The sequence below is a fragment of the Ranitomeya imitator genome, chromosome 5 (genome assembly GCF_032444005.1).
Source record: "Ranitomeya imitator isolate aRanImi1 chromosome 5, aRanImi1.pri, whole genome shotgun sequence".
Taxonomy (NCBI): Eukaryota; Metazoa; Chordata; class Amphibia; order Anura; family Dendrobatidae; genus Ranitomeya; species Ranitomeya imitator.
In genome coordinates this window covers 18602679-18630660 of record NC_091286.1, presented here as the reverse complement: position 1 = coordinate 18630660, position 27982 = coordinate 18602679, and the positions used below count along the sequence as shown (strand labels likewise).

At 46.0% G+C, this 27982-nt stretch overlaps 1 protein-coding gene across 1 annotated transcript in view; it reads left to right on the top strand.

The window, feature by feature from the left end:
• Window positions 1-27982, top strand: part of ALK (ALK receptor tyrosine kinase) — a 750864-nt gene that overhangs the window by 629585 nt on the left and 93297 nt on the right. Inside the window, exons 9-12 of the mRNA XM_069768364.1 lie at window positions 1520-1689; window positions 1842-1936; window positions 2076-2216; window positions 5587-5740. Coding sequence (XP_069624465.1) covers window positions 1520-1689; window positions 1842-1936; window positions 2076-2216; window positions 5587-5740 — 560 coding nt within the window. The remainder of the gene's footprint in view (window positions 1-1519; window positions 1690-1841; window positions 1937-2075; window positions 2217-5586; window positions 5741-27982) is intronic.

Below are 27982 nucleotides of genomic sequence, written 5' to 3'. Positions count from 1 at the left end.
ATTGCCCAGTCACGTAGTATACAGCACACAGCCTGTAGTATACAGCACAGAGCCACGTAGTATATTGGCAAGTCACGTAGTATGCACCATATCCCTGTTAAAAAAGGAAGAATTAAAATAAAAAACAGTTACATACTCACGTTCTGGAGCCTCCGGATCGAAGCGGCCGGTTACCGATGCTCCTCGCGCTCCGGTCTGAAGATTGCATTACTATTATAATACTGCCCCTATGTACAAGAATATAACTACTATAATACTGCTCCTATGTACAAGAATATAACTACTATAATACTGCCCCTATGTACAAGAATATAACTACTATAATACTGCTCCTATGTACAAGAATATAACTACTATATTACTGCACCTATGTGCAAGAATATAACAACTATAATACTGCCCTATGTACAAGAATATATCTACTATATTACTGCCCCTATGTACAAGAATATAACTACTATAATACTGCCCCTATGTACAAGAATATAACTACTATAATACTGCTCCTATGTACAAGAATATAACTACTATATTACTGCACCTATGTGCAAGAATATAACAACTATAATACTGCCCCTATGTACAAGAATATATCTACTATATTACTGCCCCTATGTACAAGAATATAACTACTATAATACTGCCCCTATGTACAAGAATATAACTACTATAATACTGCTCCTATGTACAAGAATATAACTACTATAATACTGCCCCTATGTACAAGAATATAACTACTATAATACTGCCCCTATGTACAAGAATATAACTACTATAATACTGCCCCTATGTACAAGAATATTACTACAATAATACTGCTCCTATGTACAAGAATATAACTACTATAATACTGCTCCTATATACAAGAATATAACTACTATAATACTGCCCCTATGTACAAGAATATAACTACTATCATACTGTTCCTATGTACAAGAATATTACTACAATAATACTGCTCCTATGTACAAGAATATAACTACTATAATACTGCTCCTATATACAAGAATATAACTACTATAATACTGCTCCTATGTACAAGAATATAACTACTATAATACTGCTCCTATATACAAGAATATAACTACTATAATACTGCCCCTATGTACAAGAATATAACTACTATAATACTGCCCCTATGTACAAGAATATAACTACTATAATACTGCCCCTATGTACAAGAATATAACTACTATAATACTGCCTCTATGTACAAGAACATAACTACTATAATACTGCCCCTATGTACAAGAATATAACTACTATAATACTGCCCCTATGTACAAGAATATAACTACTATAATACTGCCCCTGTGTACAAGAATATAACTACTATAATACTGCCCCTATGTACAAGAATATAACTACTATAATACTGCCCCTATGTACAAGAATATAACTACTATAATACTGCCCCCTATGTACAAATATAACTACTATAATACTGCCCCCTATGTACAAATATAGAGTTTAGGAATAAAACCGTTTTACTCCCATGTTCCCCTTTTTGTGGTTTTAGCTCAGACTGTCATTTCTTCTTGACGGCTTCCTTCTGGGAGATGTATCCGTGCGGCTTCACGATAACAGAACCGGTCGAGTGAAGACACGGACACTGTGGCACTTTGCCAATGGGGAGGGCCTTGGAGTGTGGCAGCGTTTGGCGCTATCTCTTCACGGTGTGCTGGAGAGGTAAGTCCTTTCTGGGAAAGCCGGGTACTAATACAGATGACGATAATCGCCCTTCTCTCTTGAATTCCCATTACATAGTGTCGTTAGTCAGTCTATACTGCCCCATTATTACAGGGTGACATTGAATAAACTATTTTTTTTTTACCGTGCAGATTTTGGCTGGAGATCCACGCTTCTTGGTCCAAGGAATCGGACTCCATCATTGCATTTGACAACATTTCGCTGAGCCTGGGCTGTTATCTCACGAGTAAGTACAAACATAGAAGGGGGTCGCTTACTTTTAGTTCTGTACTGTGTCAGTGTATAAAGGATGACCGCCCCACATATTACGACCATTCTTCTCGATGCTCATCGGTATTGATGCCATTGATCTGATAAACCTCCAGGTAACGGTGAGATGGCGGCACAGACGGCGTCCTACCTGTCCAGCAATCTTCTGATGGAGAGCAGCAGCCAGAAGAGGAACGAAACCGGAGCCCAGCGCCACGACGAAGAATATGTCGCCACCCCACAGTCAGCCAAGACAGGTACTAGAAAACACAGGGGGTCTCCACTCCAAAAGACGTCTCCTCTGTTTGTAGGGTTGACGGAGCCCAGATTATTGGTTTCCTATGCTGATCGATGGGGATCATGTTCTTGGCTCCCATGGTTGTTTCTACACTGCAGCATTTCGGCAAGTGCCGTCCTCTCCTCATTGTCCATCCATCAGATGCCGCTGCGCCTCGTAACTCCAGAATTGCGATTTCTGGTTATCACGCCTAAAAAAAAAAATGCAATAAAAAAATTGATGGAAACTTAATTTGTATCCTAAAATAGTAAAAAAAAACACACAACAAAAAACACACAACAAAAAAACACAACAAAAAAACACACAACAAAAAACCACAACAAAAAACACACAACAAAAAACCACAACAAAAAAAACACAACAACACAAGTCCTTGCACAGCTCCGCTGAAGTGAAAAAAAAAAAGGGTTTTAGAAAATAGTGACACAAAACCGATTTTTATTATTTATTTTTTTCTATATTTCTGAAAAAAAAAAATAATTTGCCACTTAAGTTTGGAATCGCCATAATCGCATTGGCCCGGAAAATTCTGCCGCCAGGTCATTTTGATTGCATATTGAGCGCTATAAAAACAAAACCTAAAAAAAAAATCAATGGCGCAATTCCATTTGGTCACCGTTTCATTGCACTTTTTTTTCCCCATTTTCCTGCACATTGTATGATATAATGACCAGCGCTCGTCTAAACTACTTCTCAACAACAAAAGGGCGAACACGAAAAAAATTGGAAGTAGCAAATTTTAGAATAATGCTTAGAATATTCGCATTTTAATCGTTCATTTTTTTTTAAGAATGATTTTTTCCGTATCGCACAATACAACATGAGCGGAACATGAGATTTCTGCAGGAGTGACGCCGCGGACTGACGACGTGACTCCTTGCAGAATTTATTCTCCCCCCCCCCCCCCCCGCTGGCTGTGTATCTGATGCATTAAACATTTATTATAAAGTCGCTCTGCAGCCGGGAGAGCGCAGTCACCAGCACACAATGACAATTACCGGACTGATCTGTGCATCTCACTCATCTCCATATATGTACTGGGGTCAGAGTCAGTGATGCATGAATGTGCCGCGGAGTCACGCTACATCCGTGCCGCCATAATTGTGCCTGATATAGAATGGATGATCCAGTGATCGGGGGAAGCGATGAACAGAAGGAAATCCTTTTCCTTCCATGGAAAAAAGTAGAAATGTTCCCTAAAACTCCAGTATGGTGTACTCATTATTAAAAAGCAAGAAGATAGACTCTGCTGCTCCAAAGTGCTTGTCTGCACACTCGGCTCTGCTCTATTGGGGCGCTTGTCTGCACACTCGGCTCTGCTCTATTGGGGTGCTTGTCTGCACACTCGGCTCTGCTGCTCCAAATTGCTTGTCTGCACACTCGGCTCTGCTGCTCCAAATTGCTTGTCTGCACACTCGGCTCTGCTGCTCCAAATTGCTTGTCTGCACACTCGGCTCTGCTCTATTGGGGCGCTTGTCTGCACACGCGGCTCTGCTCTATTGGGGCGCTTGTCATTGGGGCTCAAAGAGGACACATGCAGACATGGGGAGAACATACAAACTCCATGCAAATGTTGTCTTTGGTGGGATTTGAACCCAGGACCCCAGCACTGCAAAGCTACAGTTTTAACCACTGCACCTACAGGACTAACCACTGAGCCACTGTATACAGTGCTAACCACTGAGCCACCATGCAGGGCTTAACACTGAGCCACTGTAATACAGTGCTAACCACTGAGCGACCATACAGGGCTAACCACTGAGCCACTGTATACAGTGCTAACCACTGAGCCACCATACAGGGCTAACCACTGAGCCACTGTATACAGTGCTAACCACTGAGCCACCATGCAGGGCTTAACACTGAGCCACTGTATACAGTGCTAACCACTGAGCCACCATACAGGGCTAACCACTGAGCCACTGTATACAGTGCTAACTACTGTGCCTTCATACAGGGCTAACCACTGAGCCACTGTATACAGTGCTAACTACTGTGCCTTCATACAGGGCTAACCACTGAGCCACTGTATACAGTGCTAACTACTGTGCCTTCATACAGGGCTAACCACTGAGCCACTGTATACAGTGCTAACTACTGTGCTTTCATACAGTGCTAACCACTGAGCCACCGTACAGGGCTTAACACTGAGCCACTGTATACAGTGCTAACCACTGAGCCACCGTACAGGGCTAACCACTGAGTTACTGTATACAGTGCTAACCACTGAGCCACCGTACAGGGCTTAACACTGAGCCACTGTATACAGTGCTAACCACTGAGCCACCGTACAGGACTAACCACTGAGCCACTGTATACAGTGCTAACCACTGAGCCACCATGCAGGGCTTAACACTGAGCCACTGTATACAGTGCTAACCACTGAGCCACCATACATGGCTAACCACTGAGCCACTGTATACAGTGCTAACCACTGAGCCACCGTACAGGGCTAACCACTGAGCCACTGTATACAGTGCTAACTACTGTGCCTTCGTACAGGGCTTAACACTACACCATCGTACAGGGCTAACCACTGAGCCACTGTATACAGTGCTAACCACTGCGTCGCCGTACAGTGCTAACCACTGCGCCATCCTACAGTGCTAACCATTCAGCCACCGTACAGTGCTGACCACTGAGCCACTGTATACAGTGCTAACCACTACACCATCGTACAGGGCTAACCATTGAGCCACTGTATACAGTGCTAACTACTGCACCATCATACAGGGCTAACCACTGAGCCACTGTATACAGTGCTAACCACTGAGCCATCATACAGGGCTAACCACTGAGCCACCGTATAGGGCTAACCACTGAGCCACCATACTGTCCATAGCTTTATCATTGACTCCAGGATTAAGCTCTTTGCATTGGTTTAAGGTCTATTAATCTGGTGGTTCACAAGCAAAAGAGCATGAGCTGCCTAAAAAGGTCATCAACGTCTAAATAAAAAATAAAAGAAAATGTGATTCCGGTCTCCAATCTTGGGGTCCAGCACTGACCCTCTGGCGACGCTTCCTGGCAATGTTAACAAGGTGCCCACATGTGATGGCTGCAGCCTCGGCACCAGCGGCCCCAGCAGGCAGGTCCGGGGACCGCCGCTCTATTGTCTGAAGTGGGTGATAACAGAGAGCAATAGGTTGTGCGGACTTGCACAGCAAATGGAGAGAAGATGACTGAGGTTTCCATTAGGCAATGTTCCTTTAAACATAAGGGACATTATACAGTATATTATATATTGCCCCTTGCATAGACTATGACGTGTCCCGCAGGGGGCAGCACTCTGATGCCATCTGACGCCGGCTCTCTGCATTATCTCACAGGTTACTGGTTTTTCACCACGTGCGGTGCCAGCGGCCCCCATGGACCCAGCCAGAAGCTTTGTGATGAAGCCTATGAAAACTTCAGCGTGATTGTAGGAACGGGGACCCTGAAAGGCGTTCAGATCTGGAGAGTGCCGGAGACCAACAGATACAGGTATGTGGCGGTATTAAAGGGACCCGGGACACAGCCCTTTAAGATAAGAACCGGGCTTCATTCTCTTTTCCCATCCTCTTTGGGCCGGACTCACCGTTTGCACTGTTGTTCCTTTGTTTTGTGCTATTTGTTGATATTCTTTGCTCCAAACACTTTAAAATATCGCTGGTAGTGGAAATAAATCCTCCTTATTTTTGTCCTTTTTGCACTTTTCTACAGAGAAAAAAAGTCTCACGTTCCAGTAAAATGTGATAAAATTTGCAAACATTTAAATTGGGCAAAAAGCAAAATGTCTCCGGGGGGAAATTTTTGGGCCTTTTTTTGAAAAGAAGTCACAATTAATGAATCAGCCAGAAACATTTACAAATCAAAAAAACCCCGAGAGAGAAAAAAACAAGGACACATAATAGAGTTTAAAAAGAGGAAAATATAAAAAAGCACAAATTAAAAACACCAAAAATTAGAGAAAAAAAGATGCAATAAAGAATTGTCTTCTTAGTGTTTGATCTCCGCACCATTGTAGAGACCTCTGCTTGCTGTCAGTGAAATGAAACCCTCTCCTCGTCCATTGCTCGTCCCAATGACGGCCCACAGGTCGGAGCTATTAGGGCCCCCGGCAGGAACTGCAGGGCCACACGTCCGTCACCTGTGTCAGGTCTTCCCTTCTAGAAACCCCTTAGCAAATGTCACACTTCTCACAGCTGAGGTTCCGCTACAATTGTATCCAGTCGGCAAAGTTCTCTGGGAGCCCAGAATGGGGGATTCTGGACTGACACATTGTAACGAGCGATCGATTCGAGTATCAAACATTTGTGTGGCTGATGTTTTTTTCAGTGTTGGGCAGAATGAATTTTCAAGCTGCAAGCCAACAAGAATTCTGAGATTCATTGACAGCAAGCAGAGATCTTGAAAACATTAAGAAATTAAAATATGGTAGAAATTCATAGATCATTTCATTATCTGTAATAGTAATATAGGACTGGAAAATGCCTTTAAAATTAGACAAACCTGAGCCGCCCCTGGTAATAATAAAAACAAACAATGCCCCACAACTTTTAATCACCGCAAGAGTCGCCAGGCCACAAAATCTTGCTGCCTGTCTGGAGGTTCTCCGTCCCTTTATGTGATTGCATAAATCTGCACACCCTTATTTATTGAAGTCCCCTGTAAGTTTTTGGCAGCGTTCAGTCTTTTTAGGTTGGAGACTGTCAGCATGGCACATCTAGAATTGATGATCTTTGCCCCCTGTACCTTGCGGTATCTCCACATGTGTCAGACTGCGGAGGTATTCCGTGTGTACAGCGCCCTCTTCAGGTCGGTTCCGCACATATTTTCCATTAGATTCAGGTCTGGGCTTGGGATGGCCATTTCAAAACTTCCATGTTCTTCTGGTGAAGCCGTTCTTTTGGTTATTTGAAGCGTGCTTAGAGGCGTTGTCGTACTGAAAAGTGAAATTCATCTTCAGCTTTTTAGCAGAGGCCTGAAGATTTGTTACAAAATTGACTGATATTTGGAGTCATTTTAAATTCCCTCCATCTTAACTAACACTCCAATTCCAGCTGCTGAAAAAAATCCCCAAAGCACAATGCTGCCTCCACCATGCTTCACTGTGGGGATGGTGTTCTTATTGCCCAATGCTGACTTTACACCAAACATACCTTTAGCAATTATGGCCAAAAAGTTGAACCTTGTTCTCATCAGACCGTAACACATTTTCCTCATGCTTTTGGAAGACTTGTAGGTTTTGAGAAAACATAGCCAGGCTTGAATGTTTTTCTTTGGAAGAAGAGGCTTCTATCTTGCGACCCAACCCCACGGTCTGACATATGGGAGATTGTTGTCACATGCAGGACACAACCAGCACTTGTCAGAAATTCCTGCAGCACCTTTAATGTTGCTATCGACCTCTTGGCAGCTTCCTGGACCATTTTTATTTATCTTTCTATCAATTTTTAAGGGACGTCCAGTTCAACATAATGTCACTGTTGTGCCAAATATAAGCCACTTCTTAATGGTTTTGTCCTCACTGAATAATTTTCAACAATGAGAACCTTTGCTGTGTTGTCAGCTGTTTATGGTGGAAAGGTGGAAAAAGTTTTGAAATTATTACATTTCGTAGAATTTTTTTTACATAACAATGGCCAGTGATTTTAGCAAGGGGGTGTAAACTTTTTTATATTAATTGTATATCAATATGTGTCCATGGTAATGAGAATGATTAGTGGAGAAGCAGATAGAAGAATCTCCTACAAATCATCGCAATTTTAAAATGGATATTTGGACATTTCTATGGGACAACAGATAAACTGCACTAACACTATGCAAAAAAGATTACCCAATCCACTGGCAGCAGGAATCAGAGCCTGACTGCAAAACTACAGCCAGGTATATCTTTCTTTAAAATGTCCCTATCAGCATTATTGTGCTCAGTAACCTACAGACAGTGCTAGGTCGATGCCGTTATACTGATTAAGCCGGGATCACACATACGCGAGATACGGCCGAGCCTCGCAGGTGAAAACCCAGCTCTGGCGCCGGCACTCCGGAACGGAGCGTGCAGCCGCACAGCAACACATGGAGCTGCATGCTCCGCTCCGGAGTGCCGGCACCAGAGCTGGGTTTTCACTTGCGAGACTCTGCCGTATCTCGCGTATGTGTGATCCCGGCCTTACACTCATACCTGGTGATGAAATCCGTCTTGTGGTTGTTGTGTAATCTTTATTTTCAGTTTTGAGTTCATGAAAGTTAATGAAATGCTCGTGAATATGTTTGAAAATGGTGCCAGCCGCGCCTGCGCAGTAGCAGCTATCAGTATATATAGAGGTTATCCGATAGCTGCTTCTGCGAAGGCGCCGCCGGTGCACCACAGAGCACCTCATGAAGACCCCCCCCCCTCCCCCGGAGCACGAGCATATCATTAACTCAAAACTGAAAATAAAGATTAAACAACAACCACAAGACGGATTTCATCACAAGGTATCATTGTAATCAGTATAACGGCGCCGACCTGACGCTATCTGTAGGTTACTGTGCACAATCCTGCTGACAGGTTCCAGCTTTTCATAGAAAATATTGTTTGAAGATTCAGCCAGGGATGATAGGGAGAGACAAGACTAATATTACCTCCAATATACATTAATATCTCTGCTATAATAGTGCTCCTATATACAAGAATATAACTACCATAATACTGCTCCTATGTCCAAGAATATAACTACTATAATACTGCCCGTATGTACAAGAATATAACTACTATAATACTGCTCCTATGTACAAGAATATAACTACTATAATACTGTCCCTATGTACAAGAATACAACTACTATAATACTGCCCCTATGTACAAGAATATAACTACTATAATACTGCCCGTATGTACAAGAATATAACTACTATAATACTGCTCCTATGTACAAGAATATAACTACTATAATACTGCCCCCTATGTACAAGAATATAACTACTATAATACTGCCCCTATGTACAAGAATATAACTACTATAATACTGCCCCTATGTACAAGAATATAACTACTATAATACTGCCCCTATGTACAAGAATATAACTACTATAATACTGCTCCTATGTACAAGAATATAACTATAATACTTTCCCTATGTACAAGAATATAACTCCTATAATACTGCCCCTATGTACAAGAATATAACTACTATAATACTGCCCCTATGTACAAGAATATAACTACTATAATACTGTCCCTATGTACAAGAATACAACTACTATAGTACTGCCCCTATGTACAAGAATATAACTACTATAATACTGCCCGTATGTACAAGAATATAACTACTATAATACTGCTCCTATGTACAAGAATATAACTACTATAATACTGCTCCTATGTACAAGAATATAACTACTATAATACTGCTCGTATGTACAAGAATATAACTACTATAGTACTGCTCCTATGTACAAGAATATAACTACTATAATACTGCCCGTATGTACAAGAATATAACTACTATAATACTGCTCCCATGTACAAGAATATAACTACTATAATACTGCTCCTATGTACAAGAATATAACTCCTATAATACTGCCCCTAAGTACAAGAATATAACTACTATAATACTGTCCCTATGTACAAGAATATAACTACTATAATACTGTCCCTATGTACAAGAATATAACTACTATAATACTGTCCCTATGTACAAGAATATAACTACTATAATACTGCCCCTGTGTACAAGAATATAACTACTATAATGCTGCTCCTATGTACAAGAATATAACTACTATAATACTGCCCCTATGTACAAGAATATAACTACTATAATACTGTCCCTATGTGCAATAATATAACTACTATAATACTGCCACTATGTACAAGAATATAACTACTCTAATACTGCCCCTATGTACAAGAATATAACTACTATAATACTGTCCCTATGTGCAATAATATAACTACTATAATACTGCTCCTATGTACAAGAATATAACACTATAATACTGCCCCTAAGTACAAGAATATAACTACTATAATACTGTCCCTATGTACAAGAATATAACTACTATAATACTGCCCCTGTGTACAAGAATATAACTACTATAATACTGCTCCTATGTACAAGAATATAACTACTATAATACTGCCCGTATGTACAAGAATATAAGTACTATAATACTGCTCCTATGTACAAGAATATAACTACTATAATACTGCCCCTAAGTACAAGAATATAACTACTATAATACTGTCCCTATGTGCAATAATATAACTACTATAATACTGCCACTATGTACAAGAATATAACACTATAATACTGCCCCTAAGTACAAGAATATAACTACTATAATACTGCCCCTATATACAAGACTATATCTACTATAATACTGCCCCATGTACAAGAATATAACTACTATAATACTGCCCCTGTGTACAAGAATATAACTACTTTAATACTGCCCCTATGTACACGAATATAACTACTATTATACTGCTCCTATGTACAAGAATATAACTACTTTAATACTGCCCCTTCATACAAGAATATAACTACTATAATACTGCCCCTACGTACAAGAATATAACTACTATAATACTGTCCCTATGTACAAGAATATAACTACTATAATACTGCCCCTGTGTACAAGAATATAACTACTATAATACTGTCCCTATGTACAAGAATATAACTACTATAATACTGCCCCTATGTACAAGAATATAACTACTATAATACTGCCCCTATGTACAAGAATATAACTACTATTATACTGCTCCTATATACAAGAATATAACTACTATAATACTGCTCCCTATGTACAAGAATATAACTACTATAATACTGTCCCTATGTGCAATAATATAACTACTATAATACTGCCACTATGTACAAGAATATAACACTATAATACTGCCCCTAAGTACAAGAATATAACTACTATAATACTGTCCCTATGTACAAGAATATAACTACTATAATACTGCCCCTGTGTACAAGAATATAACTGCTATAATGCTGCTCCTATGTACAAGAATATAACTACTATAATACTGCCCCTATATACAAGACTATATCTACTATAATACTGCCCCATGTACAAGAATATAACTACTATAATACTGCCCCTTTGTACAAGAATATAACTACTTTAATACTGCCCCTATGTACAAGAATATAACTACTATTATACTGCTTCTATGTACAAGAATATAACTACTTTAATACTGCCCCTTCGTACAAGAATATAACTACTATAATACTGCCCCTAAGTACAAGAATATAACTACTATAATACTGCCCCTAAGTACAAGAATATAACTACTATAATACTGTCCCTATGTACAAGAATATAACTACTATAATACTGCCCCTGTGTACAAGAATATAACTACTATAATACTGTCCCTATGTACAAGAATATAACTACTATAATACTGCCCCTATGTACAAGAATATAACTACTATAATACTGCCCCTATGTACAAGAATATAACTACTATTATACTGCTCCTATATACAAGAATATAACTACTATAATACTGCTCCCTATGTACAAGAATATAACTACTATAATACCGCCCCTATCTATAAGAATATAACTACTATAATACTGCCCCTATGTACAAGAATATAACTACTATAATACTGTCCCTATGTACAAGAATATAACTACTATAATACTGCCCCTGTGTACAAGAATATAACTGCTATAATGCTGCTCCTATGTACAAGAATATAACTACTATAATACTGCCCCTATATACAAGACTATATCTACTATAATACTGCCCCATGTACAAGAATATAACTACTATAATACTGCCCCTGTGTACAAGAATATAACTACTTTAATACTGCCCCTATGTACAAGAATATAACTACTATAATACTGCCCCTGTGTACAAGAATATAACTACTATAATACTGCCCCTAAGTACAAGAATATAACTACTATAATACTGTCCCTATGTACAAGAATATAACTACTATAATACTGCCCCTGTGTACAAGAATATAACTACTATAATACTGTCCCTATGTACAAGAATATAACTACTATAATACTGCCCCTATGTACAAGAATATAACTACTATAATACTGCCCCTATATACAAGAATATAACTACTATAATACTGCTCCTATGTACAAGAATATAACTACTTTAATACTGCCCCTTCGTACAAGAATATAACTACTATAATACTGCCCCTAAGTACAAGAATATAACTACTATAATACTGTCCCTATGTACAAGAATATAACTACTATAATACTGCCCCTGTGTACAAGAATATAACTACTATAATACTGTCCCTATGTACAAGAATATAACTACTATAATACTGCCCCTATGTACAAGAATATAACTACTATAATACTGCCCCTATATACAAGAATATAACTACTATAATACTGTCCCTATGTACAAGAATATAACTACTATAATACTGCCCCTATGTACAAGAATATAACTACTATAATACTGCTCCTATATACAAGAATATAACTACTATAATACTGTCCCTATGTACAAGAATATAACTACTATAATACTGCTCCTATGTATAAGAATATCACTACTATAATACTGCTCCTATGTACAAGAATATAACTACTATAATACTGCTCCTATGTACAAGAATATAACTACTATAATACTGCCCCCTATGTACAAGAATATAACTACTATAATACTGCCCCTATGTACAAGAATATAACTACTATAATACTGCCCCTATGTACAAGAATATAACTACTATAATACTGCCCCTATGTACAAGGATATAACTACTATAATACTGCTCCTATGTACAAGAATATAACTACTATAATACTGCCCCCTATGTACAAGAATATAACTACTATAATACTGCCCCTATGTACAAGAATATAACTACTATAATACTGCCCCTATGTATAAGAATATAACTACTATAGTACTGCCCCTATAAAGTTCCATACATTCCTTTTTTTTCCTTACATGATATTAGCTTTGTTTCTCCGTCCTTTCGCACTTTACAGTAGATGGACTCGTGTGATCGGCGGTGATTTTCTCTGCTCCTCGGGCTTTAATTACATGAGAACAGCGACGCTCTGTAGTTATCATTATCAGTCTCTTGAGCTGTGTAATTACATGATCATAATTATACTCTTCTGGGTATTTATATCCTTCCTCCAGTTAATATCTTGCTGTTTTAAGAGCGACTGAAACCCCAACTACACGACACTGCCATGTAATCTCCTATTCCTATCATTATTACGTGCATCACCTGCATATTCTGTGGCGTTGTACCAGCAGAGCAAAAAGACATTACTACGGAAGGGCTCGCCGTCCTCCGCTCCGTGCCTAGATAATGAACTGTAATGTATAATATATATGTATGTATACAGTATATAGTGCGGATACCCTCGGGATCAGAATTTGCATCCCAGTAATGAGCGGTTTTACAGTAGAGGTCGTCCGTCTTATCCCTCCTTCTCCATATTAGCCCCTTATACAGCAGGAGCGGAGTCACCTGTATCCTGTAGTTCCCCCACTCTTGGCAAATAACATCCCACAAAATCAGTAGACTCCTCTGCTGTTCAGCAGTGGACAACCCATTTAACTCCTGAAATACTCTGTGCTGCTGAGAACGTGTTCCTTCCACGTTCTACCGTTATTACTATGATGTTGAGTCATCTGAATAAAATTGTAGTAAAATAATACAATTGTTCTACCTAAGAAATCTCTGTCCTCTGGTATTAGAATATACATTTAGGAAACATTTTAGATTTTTAATATATTTAATTTTAATACTATTGATGTATTTCCTCTGTAATACCCGCCCTGACCACATGGTGTGCTGTTGGATATTTGCTCTGTTGGCATCACAGGACACAACGGCAGTGCTGTTCTCTAGAAATGTTTACTGCAGACTGACAAAAAGTTTGTTTTTCACAAACTTTGTTGCTTCACTTTCTGGAGTGGCAGTTTGCATTATCTCCAGATTGTTATGAAAAGTGATCAGATCCATAGCAACAAATTGGAAAGTCATTTCTTGCCAGGAAAATTTACCTAATCACAAAAAAAAAAAACATTTCCTCTGAATTTCGGCCAAGCAACAAAATGACCTATTTATATAATTTCAGTGACCTTTCCATTAACATAGAAGAAAGTGTTATTGAGGACAAGGCAGCTGATATCGCTCTGTCATTCTAATTGAATTATAAGAGCAGACTGGCTGCTTTAAAAGGGGGCTGGCGCTTGAAATCATTGTCTTCTATTATCCATGGTTACCTCAATGGAATCATGTCCAGTCATCATTGCTTTAAATCAAAAGGCTTTACAGGCAAGGACATTGCTGCTTGTAAGATTGCTCCTAAATCAACCATTTATCGGATCATCAAGAACTTCAAATAGGGAGGTTCAATTGCTGTGAAATGGGTTTTAAGAAAGTCCAGCAAGTGTCAGGACCCTCTATTAAAACGGATTCAGATACGGGATCAGCGCAGGACCAGTGCAGAGCTTGCTCAGGAGCGGCAGCAGGCAGGTGTCAGTGCATCGGCACACCCAGTCAGGTCAGGGCTTTTGGAGGCTGACTTGGGGTCAAGAATGGCAGCAAACAAGGTAAAAATCTACAAGAAAACATCAAGGACAGACTGACATTCTGCAGGAAGTATAGGGATCGGACTACAGAGGACGAAAGAGAAGTTATGGTCTCTGTTGAAGACCCCTACAGACTGTTTAGGACATCTGGAAATATGATTGTCCAGAGAAGGAAAGGTGACGCTGCCATGAGTCCTGTGTCATCCAACATTAAAGCCACCTGAGACCTTTCATGTTAGGGGGCTTCTCATCCATGGAGGGGGTCATTCACAATTTTGCCTAATAACACGGCTGTGAATATAGAACGGGATCTAACACTCCAAGAGCAACTACTCCCATCATCCCTGATAATGTGTTGATCATGCTTTTTCTAGCACAATGGAGATCACTTCACAAGGAAAAAGTGAGAACTAAGTGGCTCAGTGAACAAAATATTGAAGATTCAGGTCCATGACCAGGAAACTGCGATCAATCATCAAAAAGCAACAAAAAAACAGAAATTGTGATAAACTCCGAGCTCTGATCAGACAAGTGTGGTGCCCCAGGGTCCTGGTCGTCACAATAGCATTGCTTTCCTCACGGGGAGAGTGATGTTATGCTTGGAAGCAATGAAGGATAATTCTCATCATGTAATCACAATGCACACAACATGTTCACACTCCAGGCCACAAGGGGGAGCTTTTGATCCTATTTCTAGGCAACTCCCCATATATATTGTGGTTTGGAGGGAAAGAGGGAGAGTTTCAGTCAGAAAGTGCCAGGAAGCAGACTGGAGCAGTCTGAGGCAGGAAGAAGGTATGAGGGGCCGTGCAGCCACGAGAAAGTATTGCAGCTCCTGGATAGAGATACAGAAGGAAAGGACATCGTTCAGTGAGCGTGTAGGAGAGCAAAGCACAGGAGAGTGACTCCACGGGGAGGACAGCAGCGAGCAGACTGTCTCCCTGGCAAAGTGCAGATAACCGGTAGCCGGACCACCGAGGTTGTAAGGGACTCTAAGACTTACAGCAGAGACTGGCAGGACAGTTGAAATGCAAGTTACCTGTCTGCCACACACACCTGAGACACAGTGACACATAGAGCCCGGGGCGTGATAGAGTCCCTGTAAAAAGGCTCGAGTTACCTGTCATGCAGGTATTGTCCTATCCTACATGGGGGGCAGAGAGAAGAACTGTGAGGACCTTATCTGAAGCCATAGGCAGTAAGGGACTACAACACCACCGCGCTAGTAGGAAGGCTTCTAACTCCACCTGGTAAAGGGGACTCTGGATTCGCTTCCAAGCCGGCCGGACCCTGCCTGCTCTGTTATCTGGTGCTCTGGACTGTGGCTGCCTGAAGTCTTCAGTAAACCAAGGTAAAGAGTCTGCAAACCTATGTCCTCGTTCTTTACTGCGCCATTCACCGGCCTTATCATCTACACACTGGGAGCCCTGGGGATACACTTCACCTGTGGGAAGTTATACCATCTAGCTGCCATAACTTCACCCCAGAAGACCCCTTAAAGCAGCGTCGGTCACCACTGACTGAATACCACAGGTGGTGTGACGAACATAAACTTTATTCAATTTCCCCTTTTACATGGGCGCCCAGGGCCATGGACCGGGCCGCCACCATGACATCCTCCTGTGAACACCGGACCCAGTACCGGGTACCCCACGGCCCTGGCGGGCGACTCACAAAAACGAGCAGTCATCAGTCAGGATCTGCCTATAGCCGATATCAGCTGCCAAGGCAGGGGTCAGGAGAATAAGGGGCAGGAGTGTAGGGAATAAGAGGCAGAAGTGTGGAGAATAAGGGGCAGGAGTGTGGAGAATAAGGTACAGGAGTGTGGGGAATAAGGGTCAGGAGTGTGGAGAATAAGGGGCAGGAGTGTGGAGAATAAGGGGCAGGAGTGTGGAGAATAAGGTGCAGGAGTGTGGGGAATAAGGGTCAGGAGTGTGGAGAATAAGGGGCAGGAGTGTGGAGAATAAGGGGCAGGAATGTGGGGAATAAGGTGCAGGAGTGTGGAGAATAAGGGGCAGGAGTGTGGAGAATAAGTGGCAGGAGTGTGGGGAATAAGGTGCAGGAGTGTGGGGAATAAGGGTCAGGAGTGTGGAGAATAAGGGTCAGGAGTGTGGAGAATAAGGGTCAGGAGTGTGGAGAATAAGGGGCAGGAGTGTGGAAAATAAGGGGCAGGAGTGTGGAGAATAAGGGGCAGGAGTGTGGAGAATAAGGGTCAGGAGTGTGGAGAATAAGGGTCAGGAGTGTGGAGAATAAGGGGCAGGAGTGTGGGAAATAAGGGTCAGGAGTGTGGAGAATAAGGGGCAGGAGTGTGGAGAATAAGGGGCAGGAGTGTGGAGAATAAAGGGCAGGAGTGTGGAGAATAAGGGGCAGGAGTGTGGAGAATAAGGGGCAGGAGTGTGGAGAATAAGGGGTAGGAGTGTGGAGAATAAGGGGCCGGAGTGTGGGGAATAAGGGGCCGGAGTGTGGCGAATAAGGGGCCGGAGTGTGGGGAATAAGGGGCAGGAGAGTGGAGAATAAGGGGCAGGAGTGTGGAGAATAAGGGGCAGGAGTGTGGAGAATAAGGGGCAGGAGTGTGGGGAATAAGGTGCAGGAGTGTGGAGAATAAGGGGCAGGAGTGTGGAGAATAAAGTGCAGGAGTGTGGAGAATAAGGGGCAGGAGTGTGGAGAATAAGGGGCAGTAGTGTGGGGAATAAGGGGCAGAAGTGTGCAGAATAAGGGGCAGGAGTGTGGAGAATAAGGGGCAGGAGTGTGGGGAATAAGGGGCAGTAGTGTGGAGAATAAGGGGCAGGAGTGTGGAGAATAAGGGGCAGTAGTGTGGGGAATAAGGGGCAGAAGTGTGCAGAATAAGGGTCAGGAGTCTGGAGAATAAGGGGCAGGAGTGAGGGGAATAAGGGTCAGGAGTCTGGAGAATAAGGGGCAGGAGTGTGGAGAATAAGGGGCAGGAGTGTGGAGAATAAGGGGCAGGAGTGTGGGGAATAAGGGTCAGGAGTCTGGAGAATAAGGGGAAGGAGTGTGGAGAATAAAGGGCAGGAGTGTAGAGAATAAGGGGCAGGAGTGTGGAGAATAAGGGGCCGGAGTGTGGCGAATAAGGGGCCGGAGTGTGGGGAATAAGGGGCAGGAGTGTGGAGAATAAGGGGCAGGAGTGTGGAGAATAAGGGGCAGGAGTGTGAAGAATAAGGGGCAGGAGTGTGGGGAATAAGGTGCAGGAGTGTGGAGAATAAGGGGCAGGAGTGTGGAGAATAAGGGGCAGGAGTGTGGGAAATAAGGGGCAGGAGTGTGGGGAATAAGGGTCAGGAGTGTGGGGAATAAGGGTCAGGAGTGTGGAGGATAAGGGTCAGGAGTGTGGAGAATAAGGGTCAGGAGTGTGGAGAATAAGGGTCAGGAGTGTGGAGAATAAGGGTCAGGAGTGTGGAGAATAAGGGGCAGGAGTGTGGGGAATAAGGGGCAGGAGTGTGGGGAATAAGGGGCAGGAGTGTGGAGAATAAAAGGCAGGAGTGTGGAGAATAAGGGGCAGGAGTGTGGGGAATAAGGGGCAGGAGTGTGGGGAATAAGGGTCAGGAGTCTGGAGAATAAGGGGCAGGAGTGTGGAAAATAAAGGGCAGGAGTGTGGAGAATAAGGGGCAGGAGTGTGGAGAATAAGGGGCAGGAGTGTGGAGAATAAGGGGCAGGAGTGTGGAGAATAAGGGGCAGGAGTGTGGAGAATAAGGGGCCGGAGTGTGGAGAATAAGGGGCCGGAGTGTGGGGAATAAGGGGCCGGAGTGTGGGGAATAAGGGGCCGGAGTGTGGGGAATAAGGGGCAGGAGTGTGGAGAATAAGGGGCCGGAGTGTGGGGAATAAGGGGCCGGAGTATGGAGAATAAGGGGCAGGAGTGTGGAGAATAAAGTGCAGGAGTGTGGAGAATAAGGGGCAGGAGTGTGGAGGATAAGGGGCAGGAGTGTGGAGGATAAGGGGCAGGAGTGTGAAGAATAAGGGGCAGGAGTGTGGGGAATAAGGTGCAGGAGTGTGGAGAATAAGGGGCAGGAGTGTGGAGAATAAAGTGCAGGAGTGTGGAGAATAAGGGGCAGGAGTGTGGGGAATAAGGGGCAGGAGTGTGGGGAATAAGGGGCAGGAGTGTGGAGAATAAAAGGCAGGAGTGTGGGGAATAAGGGGGAGGAGTGTGGAGAATAAGGGGCAGGAGTGTGGAGAATAAGGGGCAGGAGTGTGGAGAATAAGGGGCAGTAGTGTGGGGACTAAGGGGCAGAAGTGTGGAGAATAAGGGTCAGGAGTGTGGGGAATAAGGGGCAGGAGTGTGGAGAATAAGGGGCAAGAGTGTGGAGGATAAGGGGAAGGAGTGTGGGGAATAAGGGGCAGGAGTGTGGAGAATAAGGGTCAGGAGTGTGGAGAATAAGGGTCAGGAGTGTGGAGAATAAGGGGCAGGAGTGTGGAGAATAAGGGGCAGGAGTGTGGAGAATAAGGGGCAGGAGTGTGGAGAATAAGGGGCAGGAGTGTGGGAAATAAGGGGCAGGAGTGTGGGGAATAAGGGTCAGGAGTCTGGAGAATAAGGGGCAGGAGTGTGGGGAATAAGGGTCAGGAGTCTGGAGAATAAGGGGCAGGAGTGTGGAGAATAAGGGGCAGGAGTGTGGAGAATAAGGGGCAGGAGTGTGGCGAATAAGGGGCAGGAGTGTGGGGAATAAGGGTCAGGAGACTGGAGAATAAGGGGCAGGAGTGTGGAGAATAAAGGGCAGGAGCGTAGAGAATAAGGGGCAGGAGCGTGGAGAATAAGGGGCAGGAGCGTGGAGAATAAGGGGCAGGAGCGTGGAGAATAAGGGGCAGGAGCGTGGAGAATAAGGGGCAGGAGCGTGGAGAATAAGGGGCAGGAGTGTGGGAAATAAGGGGCAGGAGTGTGGGGAATAAGGGTCAGGAGTCTGGAGAATAAGGGGCAGGAGTGTGGAGAATAAGGGGCAGGAGTGTGGAGAATAAGGGGCAGGAGTGTGGGGAATAAGGGGCAGGAGTGTGGGGAATAAGGGGCAGGAGTGTGGGGAATAAGGGGCAGGAGTGTGGAGAATAAGGGGCAGGAGTGTGGGGAATAAGGGGCAGGAGTGTGGAGAATAAAAGGCAGGAGTGTGGGGAATAAGGGGCAGGAGTGTGGGGAATAAGGGGCAGTATTGTGGGGAATAAGGGGCAGGAGTGTGGAGAATAAGGGGCAGGAGTGTGGAGAATAAGGGGCAGTACTGTGGGGACTAAGGGGCAGAAGTGTGGAGAATAAGGGTTAGGAGTGTGGGGAATAAGGGGCAGGAGTGTGGAGAATAAGGGGCAAGAGTGTGGAGGATAAGGGGAAGGAGTGTGGGGAATAAGGGGCAGGAGTGTGGAGAATAAGGGGCAGGAGTGTGAAGAATAAGGGGCAGGAGTGTGGGGAATAAGGTGCAGGAGTGTGGAGAATAAGGGGCAGAAGTGTGCAGAATAAGGGGCAGGAGTGTAGAGAATAAGGGGCAGGAGTGTGGAGAATAAGGGGCAGGAGTGTGGAGAATAAGGGGCAGGAGTGTGGAGAATAAGGGGCAGGAGTGTGGAGAATAAGGGGCAGGAGTGTGGGGAATAAGGGGCAGCAGTGTGGAGAATAAGGGGCAGCAGTGTGGAGAATAAGGGGCAGCAGTGTGGGGAATAAGGGGCAGAAGTGTGGAGAATAAGGGTCAGGAGTGTGGGGAATAAGGGGCAGGAGTGTGGGGAATAAGGGGCAGGAGTGTGGGGAATAAGGGGCAGGAGTGTGGAGAATAAAAGGCAGGAGTGTGGGGAATAAGGGGCAGTATTGTGGGGAATAAGGGGGAGGAGTGTGAAGAATAAGGGGCAGGAGTGTGGAGAATAAGGGGCAGGAGTGTGGAGAATAAGGGGCAGTAGTGTGGGGACTAAGGGGCAGAAGTGTGGAGAATAAGGGTCAGGAGTGTGGGGAATAAGGGGCAGGAGTGTGGAGAATAAGGGGAAGGAGTGTGGAGAATAAGGGGCAGGAGTGTGAAGAATAAGGGGCAGGAGTGTGGGGAATAAGGTGCAGGAGTGTGGAGAATAAGGGGCAGGAGTGTGGAGAATAAAGTGCAGGAGTGTGGAGAATAAGGGGCAGGAGTGTGGAGGATAAGGGGCAGGAGTGTGGAGGATAAGGGGCAGGAGTGTGAAGAATAAGGGGCAGGAGTGTGGGGAATAAGGTGCGGAAGTGTGGAGAATAAGGGGCAGGAGTGTGGAGAATAAAGTGCAGGAGTGTGGAGAATAAGGGTCAGGAGTGTGGGGAATAAGGGGCAGGAGTGTGGAGAATAAAAGGCAGGAGTGTGGGGAAAAAGGGGCAGTATTGTGGGGAATAAGGGGGAGGAGTGTGGATAATAAGGGGCAGGAGTGTGGAGAATAAGGGGCAGGAGTGTGGAGAATAAGGGGCAGAAGTGTGGGGACTAAGGGGCAGAAGTGTGGAGAATAAGGGTCAGGAGTGTGGGGAATAAGGGGCAGGAGTGTGGAGAATAAGGGGCAAGAGTGTGGAGGATAAGGGGAAGGAGTGTGGGGAATAAGGGGCAGGAGTGTGGAGAATAAGGGGCAGGAGTGTGAAGAATAAGGGGCAGGAGTGTGGGGAATAAGGTGCAGGAGTGTGGAGAATAAGGGGCAGGAGTGTGGAGAATAAAGTGCAGGAGTGTGGAGAATAAGGGGCAGGAGTGTGGGGAATAAGGGGCAGAAGTGTGCAGAATAAGGGGCAGGAGTGTAGAGAATAAGAGGCAGGAGTGTAGAGAATAAGGGGCAGGAGTGTGGAGAATAAGGGGCAGGAGTGTGGAAAATAAGGGGCAGGAGTGTGGAGAATAAGGGGCAGGAGTGTGGAGAATAAGGGGCAGGAGTGTGGGGAATAAGGGGCAGGAGTGTGGAGAATAAGGGGCAGGAGTGTGGAGAATAAGGGGCAGGAGTGTGGGGAATAAGGTACAGGAGTGTGGGGAATAAGGTGCAGGAGTGTGGGGAATAAGGTGCAGGAGTGTGGGGAATAAGGTGCAGGAGTGTGGGGAATAAGGGGCAGGTAAGGGGCAGGAGTGTGGGGAATAAAGGACAGGAGTGTGGAGAATAAGGGACAGGAGTGTGGAGAATAAGGTGCAGGAGTGTGGAGAATAAGGGGCAGGAGTGTGGAGAATAAGGGGCAGCAGTGTGGAGAATAGGGGGCAGCAGTGTGGGGAATAAGGGGCAGAAGTGTGGAGAATAAGGGTCAGGAGTGTGGGGAATAAGGGTGAGGAGTGTGGAGAATAAGGGGCAGGAGTGTGGAGAATAAGGTGCAGGAGTGTGGAGAATAAGGGGCAGGAGTGTAGGGAATAAGGGGCAGGAGTGTGGAGAATAAGGGGCAGGAGTGTGGAGAATAAGGTGCAGGAGTGTGGAGAATAAGGGGCAGGAGTGTGGGGAATAAGGGGCAGAAGTCTGGAGAATAAGTGGCAGTAGTGTGGGGAATAAGGGGCAGAAGTGTGGAGAATAAGGGTCAGGAGTGTGGGGAATAAGGGGCAGGAGTGTGGAGAATAAGGGGCAGGAGTGTGGAGGATAAGGGGCAGGAGTGTGGAGGATAAGGGGCAGGAGTGTGGAGGATAAGGGGCAGGAGTGTGGAGGATAAGGGGCAGGAGTGTGGAGGATAAGGGGCAGGAGTGTGGAGAATAAGGGGCAGGAGTGTGGAGAATAAGGGGCAGGAGTGTGGAGAATAAGGGGCAGGAGTGTGGAGAATAAGGGGCCGGAGTGTGGAGAATAAGGGGCCGGAGTGTGTGGAATAAGTGGCAGTAGTGTGGGGAATAAGGGGCAGGAGTGTGGAGAATAAGGGGCAGGAGTGTGGAGAATAAGGGGCAGGAGTGTGGAGAATAAGGGGCAGGAGTGTGGAGAATAAGGGGCAGGAGTGTGGGGAATAAGGGGCAGCAGTGTGGAGAATAAGGGGCAGCAGTGTGGAGAATAAGGGGCAGCAGTGTGGGGAATAAGGGGCAGAAGTGTGGAGAATAAGGGTCAGGAGTGTGGGGAATAAGGGGCAGGAGTGTGGGGAATAAGGGGCAGGAGTGTGGGGAATAAGGGGCAGGAGTGTGGGGAATAAGGGGCAGGAGTGTGGAGAATAAAAGGCAGGAGTGTGGGGAATAAGGGGCAGTATTGTGGGGAATAAGGGGGAGGAGTGTGAAGAATAAGGGGCAGGAGTGTGGAGAATAAGGGGCAGGAGTGTGGAGAATAAGGGGCAGTAGTGTGGGGACTAAGGGGCAGAAGTGTGGAGAATAAGGGTCAGGAGTGTGGGGAATAAGGGGCAGGAGTGTGGAGAATAAGGGGCAAGAGTGTGGAGGATAAGGGGAAGGAGTGTGGAGAATAAGGGGCAGGAGTGTGAAGAATAAGGGGCAGGAGTGTGGGGAATAAGGTGCAGGAGTGTGGAGAATAAGGGGCAGGAGTGTGGAGAATAAAGTGCAGGAGTGTGGAGAATAAGGGGCAGGAGTGTGGAGGATAAGGGGCAGGAGTGTGGAGGATAAGGGGCAGGAGTGTGGAGAATAAGGGGCAGGAGTGTGGGGAATAAGGTGCGGAAGTGTGGAGAATAAGGGGCAGGAGTGTGGAGAATAAAGTGCAGGAGTGTGGAGAATAAGGGTCAGGAGTGTGGGGAATAAGGGGCAGGAGTGTGGAGAATAAAAGGCAGGAGTGTGGGGAAAAAGGGGCAGTATTGTGGGGAATAAGGGGGAGGAGTGTGGATAATAAGGGGCAGGAGTGTGGAGAATAAGGGGCAGGAGTGTGGAGAATAAGGGGCAGAAGTGTGGGGACTAAGGGGCAGAAGTGTGGAGAATAAGGGTCAGGAGTGTGGGGAATAAGGGGCAGGAGTGTGGAGAATAAGGGGCAAGAGTGTGGAGGATAAGGGGAAGGAGTGTGGGGAATAAGGGGCAGGAGTGTGGAGAATAAGGGGCAGGAGTGTGAAGAATAAGGGGCAGGAGTGTGGGGAATAAGGTGCAGGAGTGTGGAGAATAAGGGGCAGGAGTGTGGAGAATAAAGTGCAGGAGTGTGGAGAATAAGGGGCAGGAGTGTGGGGAATAAGGGGCAGAAGTGTGCAGAATAAGGGGCAGGAGTGTAGAGAATAAGAGGCAGGAGTGTAGAGAATAAGGGGCAGGAGTGTGGAGAATAAGGGGCAGGAGTGTGGAGAATAAGGGGCAGGAGTGTGGAGAATAAGGGGCAGGAGTGTGGAGAATAAGGGGCAGGAGTGTGGGGAATAAGGGGCAGGAGTGTGGAGAATAAGGGGCAGGAGTGTGGAGAATAGGGGGCAGGAGTGTGGGGAATAAGGTACAGGAGTGTGGGGAATAAGGTGCAGGAGTGTGGGGAATAAGGTGCAGGAGTGTGGGGAATAAGGTGCAGGAGTGTGGGGAATAAGGGGCAGGTAAGGGGCAGGAGTGTGGGGAATAAAGGACAGAAGTGTGGAGAATAAGGGACAGGAGTGTGGAGAATAAGGTGCAGGAGTGTGGAGAATAAGGGGCAGGAGTGTGGAGAATAAGGGGCAGCAGTGTGGAGAATAGGGGGCAGCAGTGTGGGGAATAAGGGGCAGAAGTGTGGAGAATAAGGGTCAGGAGTGTAGGGAATAAGGGTCAGGAGTGTGGAGAATAAGGGGCAGGAGTGTGGAGAATAAGGTGCAGGAGTGTGGAGAATAAGGGGCAGGAGTGTAGGGAATAAGGGGCAGGAGTGTGGAGAATAAGGGGCAGGAGTGTGGAGAATAAGGTGCAGGAGTGTGGAGAATAAGGGGCAGGAGTGTGGGGAATAAGGGGCAGAAGTCTGGAGAATAAGTGGCAGTAGTGTGGGGAATAAGGGGCAGAAGTGTGGAGAATAAGGGTCAGGAGTGTGGGGAATAAGGGGCAGGAGTGTGGAGAATAAGGGGCAGGAGTGTGGAGGATAAGGGGCAGGAGTGTGGAGGATAAGGGGCAGGAGTGTGGAGGATAAGGGGCAGGAGTGTGGAGGATAAGGGGCAGGAGTGTGGAGGATAAGGGGCAGGAGTGTGGAGAATAAGGGGCAGGAGTGTGGAGAATAAGGGGCAGGAGTGTGGAGAATAAGGGGCAGGAGTGTGGAGAATAAGGGGCCGGAGTGTGGAGAATAAGGGGCCGGAGTGTGTGGAATAAGGGGCAGAATTGTGGAGAATAAGGGGCCGGAGTGTGGAGAATAAGGGGCCGGAGTGTGGGGAATAAGGGGCAGGAGTGTGGAGAATAAGGGGCAGGAGTGTGGAGAATAAGGTGCAGGAGTGTGGGGAATAAGGGGCAGGAGTGTGGGGAATAAGGGGCAGAAGTGTGGGGAATAATGGGCAGGAGTGTGGAGAATAAGGGACAGGAGTGTGGGGAATAAGGGGCAGGAGTGTGGGGAATAAGAGGCAGGATTGTGGAGGATAAGAGGCAGGAGTGTGGAGAATAAGGTGCAGGAGTGTGGGGAATAAGGTGCAGGAGTGTGGGGAATAAGGGTCAGGAGTGTGGAAAATAAAAGGCAGGAGTGTGGGGAATAAGGGGCAGGAGTGTGGAGAATAAAGTGCAGGAGTGTGGAGAATAAGGGGCAGGAGTGTGGAGAATAAGGGGCAGTAATGTGGGGAATAAGGGGCAGAAGTGTGCAGAATAAGGGGCAGGAGTGTAGAGAATAAGGGGCAGGAGTGTGGAGAATAAGGGGCAGGAGTGTGGGGAATAAGGGGCAGGAGTGTGTAGAATAAGGGGCAGGAGTGTGGAATAAGGGGCAGGAGTGTGGGGAATAAGGTGCAGGAGTGTGGGGAATAAGGTGCAGGAGTGTGGGGAATAAGGGGCAGGTAAGGGGCAGGAGTGTGGGGAATAAGGGACAGGAGTGTGGAGAATAAGGGGCAGGAGTGTGGAGAATAAGGTGCAGGAGTGTGGAGAATAAGGGGCAGAAGTGTGCAGAATAAGGGGCAGGAGTGTAGAGAATAAGGGGCAGGAGTGTAGAGAATAAGGGGCAGGAGTGTGGAGAATAAGGGGCAGGAGTGTGGAGAATAAGGGGCAGGAGTGTGGAGAATAAGGGGCAGGAGTGTGGAGAATAAGGGGCAGGAGTGTGGAGAATAAGGGGCAGGAGTGTGGAGAATAAGGGGCAGGAGTGTGGGGAATAAGGGGCAGGAGTGTGGAGAATAAGGGGCAGGAGTGTGGAATAAGGGGCAGGAGTGTGGGGAATAAGGTGCAGGAGTGTGGGGAATAAGGTGCAGGAGTGTGGGGAATAAGGTGCAGGAGTGTGGGGAATAAGGTGCAGGAGTGTGGGGAATAAGGGGCAGGTAAAGGGCAGGAGTGTGGGGAATAAGGGACAGGAGTGTGGAGAATAAGGGGCAGGAGTGTGGAGAATAAGGGGCAGGAGTGTGGAGAATAAGGGGCAGGAGTGTGGGGAATAAGGGGCAGGAGTGTGGAATAAGGGGCAGGAGTGTGGGGAATAAGGTGCAGGAGTGTGGGGAATAAGGTGCAGGAGTGTGGGGAATAAGGTGCAGGAGTGTGGGGAATAAGGTGCAGGAGTGTGGGGCATAAGGTGCAGGAGTGTGGGGCATAAGGGGCAGGTAAGGGGCAGGAGTGTGGAGAATAAGGGGCAGGAGTGTGGAGAATAAGGAGCAGGAGTGTGGAGAATAAGGGGCAGGAGTGTGGGGAATAAGGGGCAGCAGTGTGGAGAATAAGGGGCAGGAGTGTGGGGAATAAGGGTCAGGAGTGTGGAAAATAAAAGGCAGGAGTGTGGGGAATAAGGGGCAGGAGTGTGGAGAATATGGGGCAAGAGTGTGGAGGATAAGGGGAAGGAGTGTGGGGAATAAGGGGCAGGAGTGTGGGGACTAAGGGGCAGAAGTGTGGAGAATAAGGGTCAGGAGTGTGGGGAATAAGGGGCAGGAGTGTGGAGAATAAGGGGTAGGAGTGTGCAGAATAAGGGGCAAGAGTGTGGAGGATAAGGGGAAGGAGTGTGGGGAATAAGGGGCAGGAGTGTGGAGAATAAGGGGCAGGAGTGTGAAGAATAAGGGGCAGGAGTGTGGGGAATAAGGTGCAGGAGTGTGGAGAATAAGGGGCAGGAGTGTGGAGAATAAAGCGCAGGAGTGTGGAGAATAAGGGGCAGGAGTGTGGAGAATAAGGGGCAGTAGTGTGGGGAATAAGGGGTAGAAGTGTGCATAATATGGGGCAGGAGTGTAGAGAATAAGGGGCAGGAGTGTGGAGAATAAGGGGCAGGAGTGTGGAGAATAAGGGGCAGGAGTGTGGAGAATAAGGGGCAGGAGTGTGGAGAATAAGAGGCAGGAGTGTGGGGAATAAGGGGCAGGAGTGTGGAGAATAAGGGGCAGGAGTGTGGAATAAGGGGCAGGAGTGTGGGGAATAAGGTGCAGGAGTGTGGGGAATAAGGTGCAGGAGTGTGGGGAATAAGGTGCAGGAGTGTGGGGAATAAGGTGCAGGAGTGTGGGGAATAAGGGGCAGGTAAGGGGCAGGAGTGTGGGGAATAAGGGGCAGGAGTGTGGAGAATAAGGGGCAGGAGTGTGGAGAATAAGGTGCAGGAGTGTGGAGAATAAGGGTCAGGAGTGTGGGGAATAAGGGGCAGGAGTGTGGAGAATAAGGGGCAGTAGTGTGGGGAATAAGGGGCAGAAGTGTGGAGAATAAGGGGTAGGAGTGTGCAGAATAAGGGGCAAGAGTGTGGAGGATAAGGGGAAGGAGTGTGGGGAATAAGGGGCAGGAGTGTGGAGAATAAGGGGCAGGAGTGTGAAGAATAAGGGGCAGGAGTGTGGGGAATAAGGTTCAGGAGTGTGGAGAATAAGGGGCAGGAGTGTGGAGAATAAAGCGCAGGAGTGTGGAGAATAAGGGGCAGGAGTGTGGAGAATAAGGGGCAGTAGTGTGGGGAATAAGGGGTAGAAGTGTGCATAATATGGGGCAGGAGTGTAGAGAATAAGGGGCAGGAGTGTGGAGAATATGGGGCAGGAGTGTGGAGAATAAGGGGCAGGAGTGTGGAGAATAAGGGGCAGGAGTGTGGGGAATAAGGGGCAGGAGTGTGGGGAATAAGGGGCAGGAGTGTGGAGAATAAGGGGCAGGAGTGTGGAGAATAAGGGGCAGGAGTGTGGGGAATAAGGTGCAGGAGTGTGGGGAATAAGGTGCAGGAGTGTGGGGAATAAGGTGCAGGAGTGTGGGGAATAAGGTGCAGGAGTGTGGGGAATAAGGGGCAGGTAAGGGGCAGGAGTGTGGGGAATAAGGGACAGGAGTGTGGAGAATAAGGGGCAG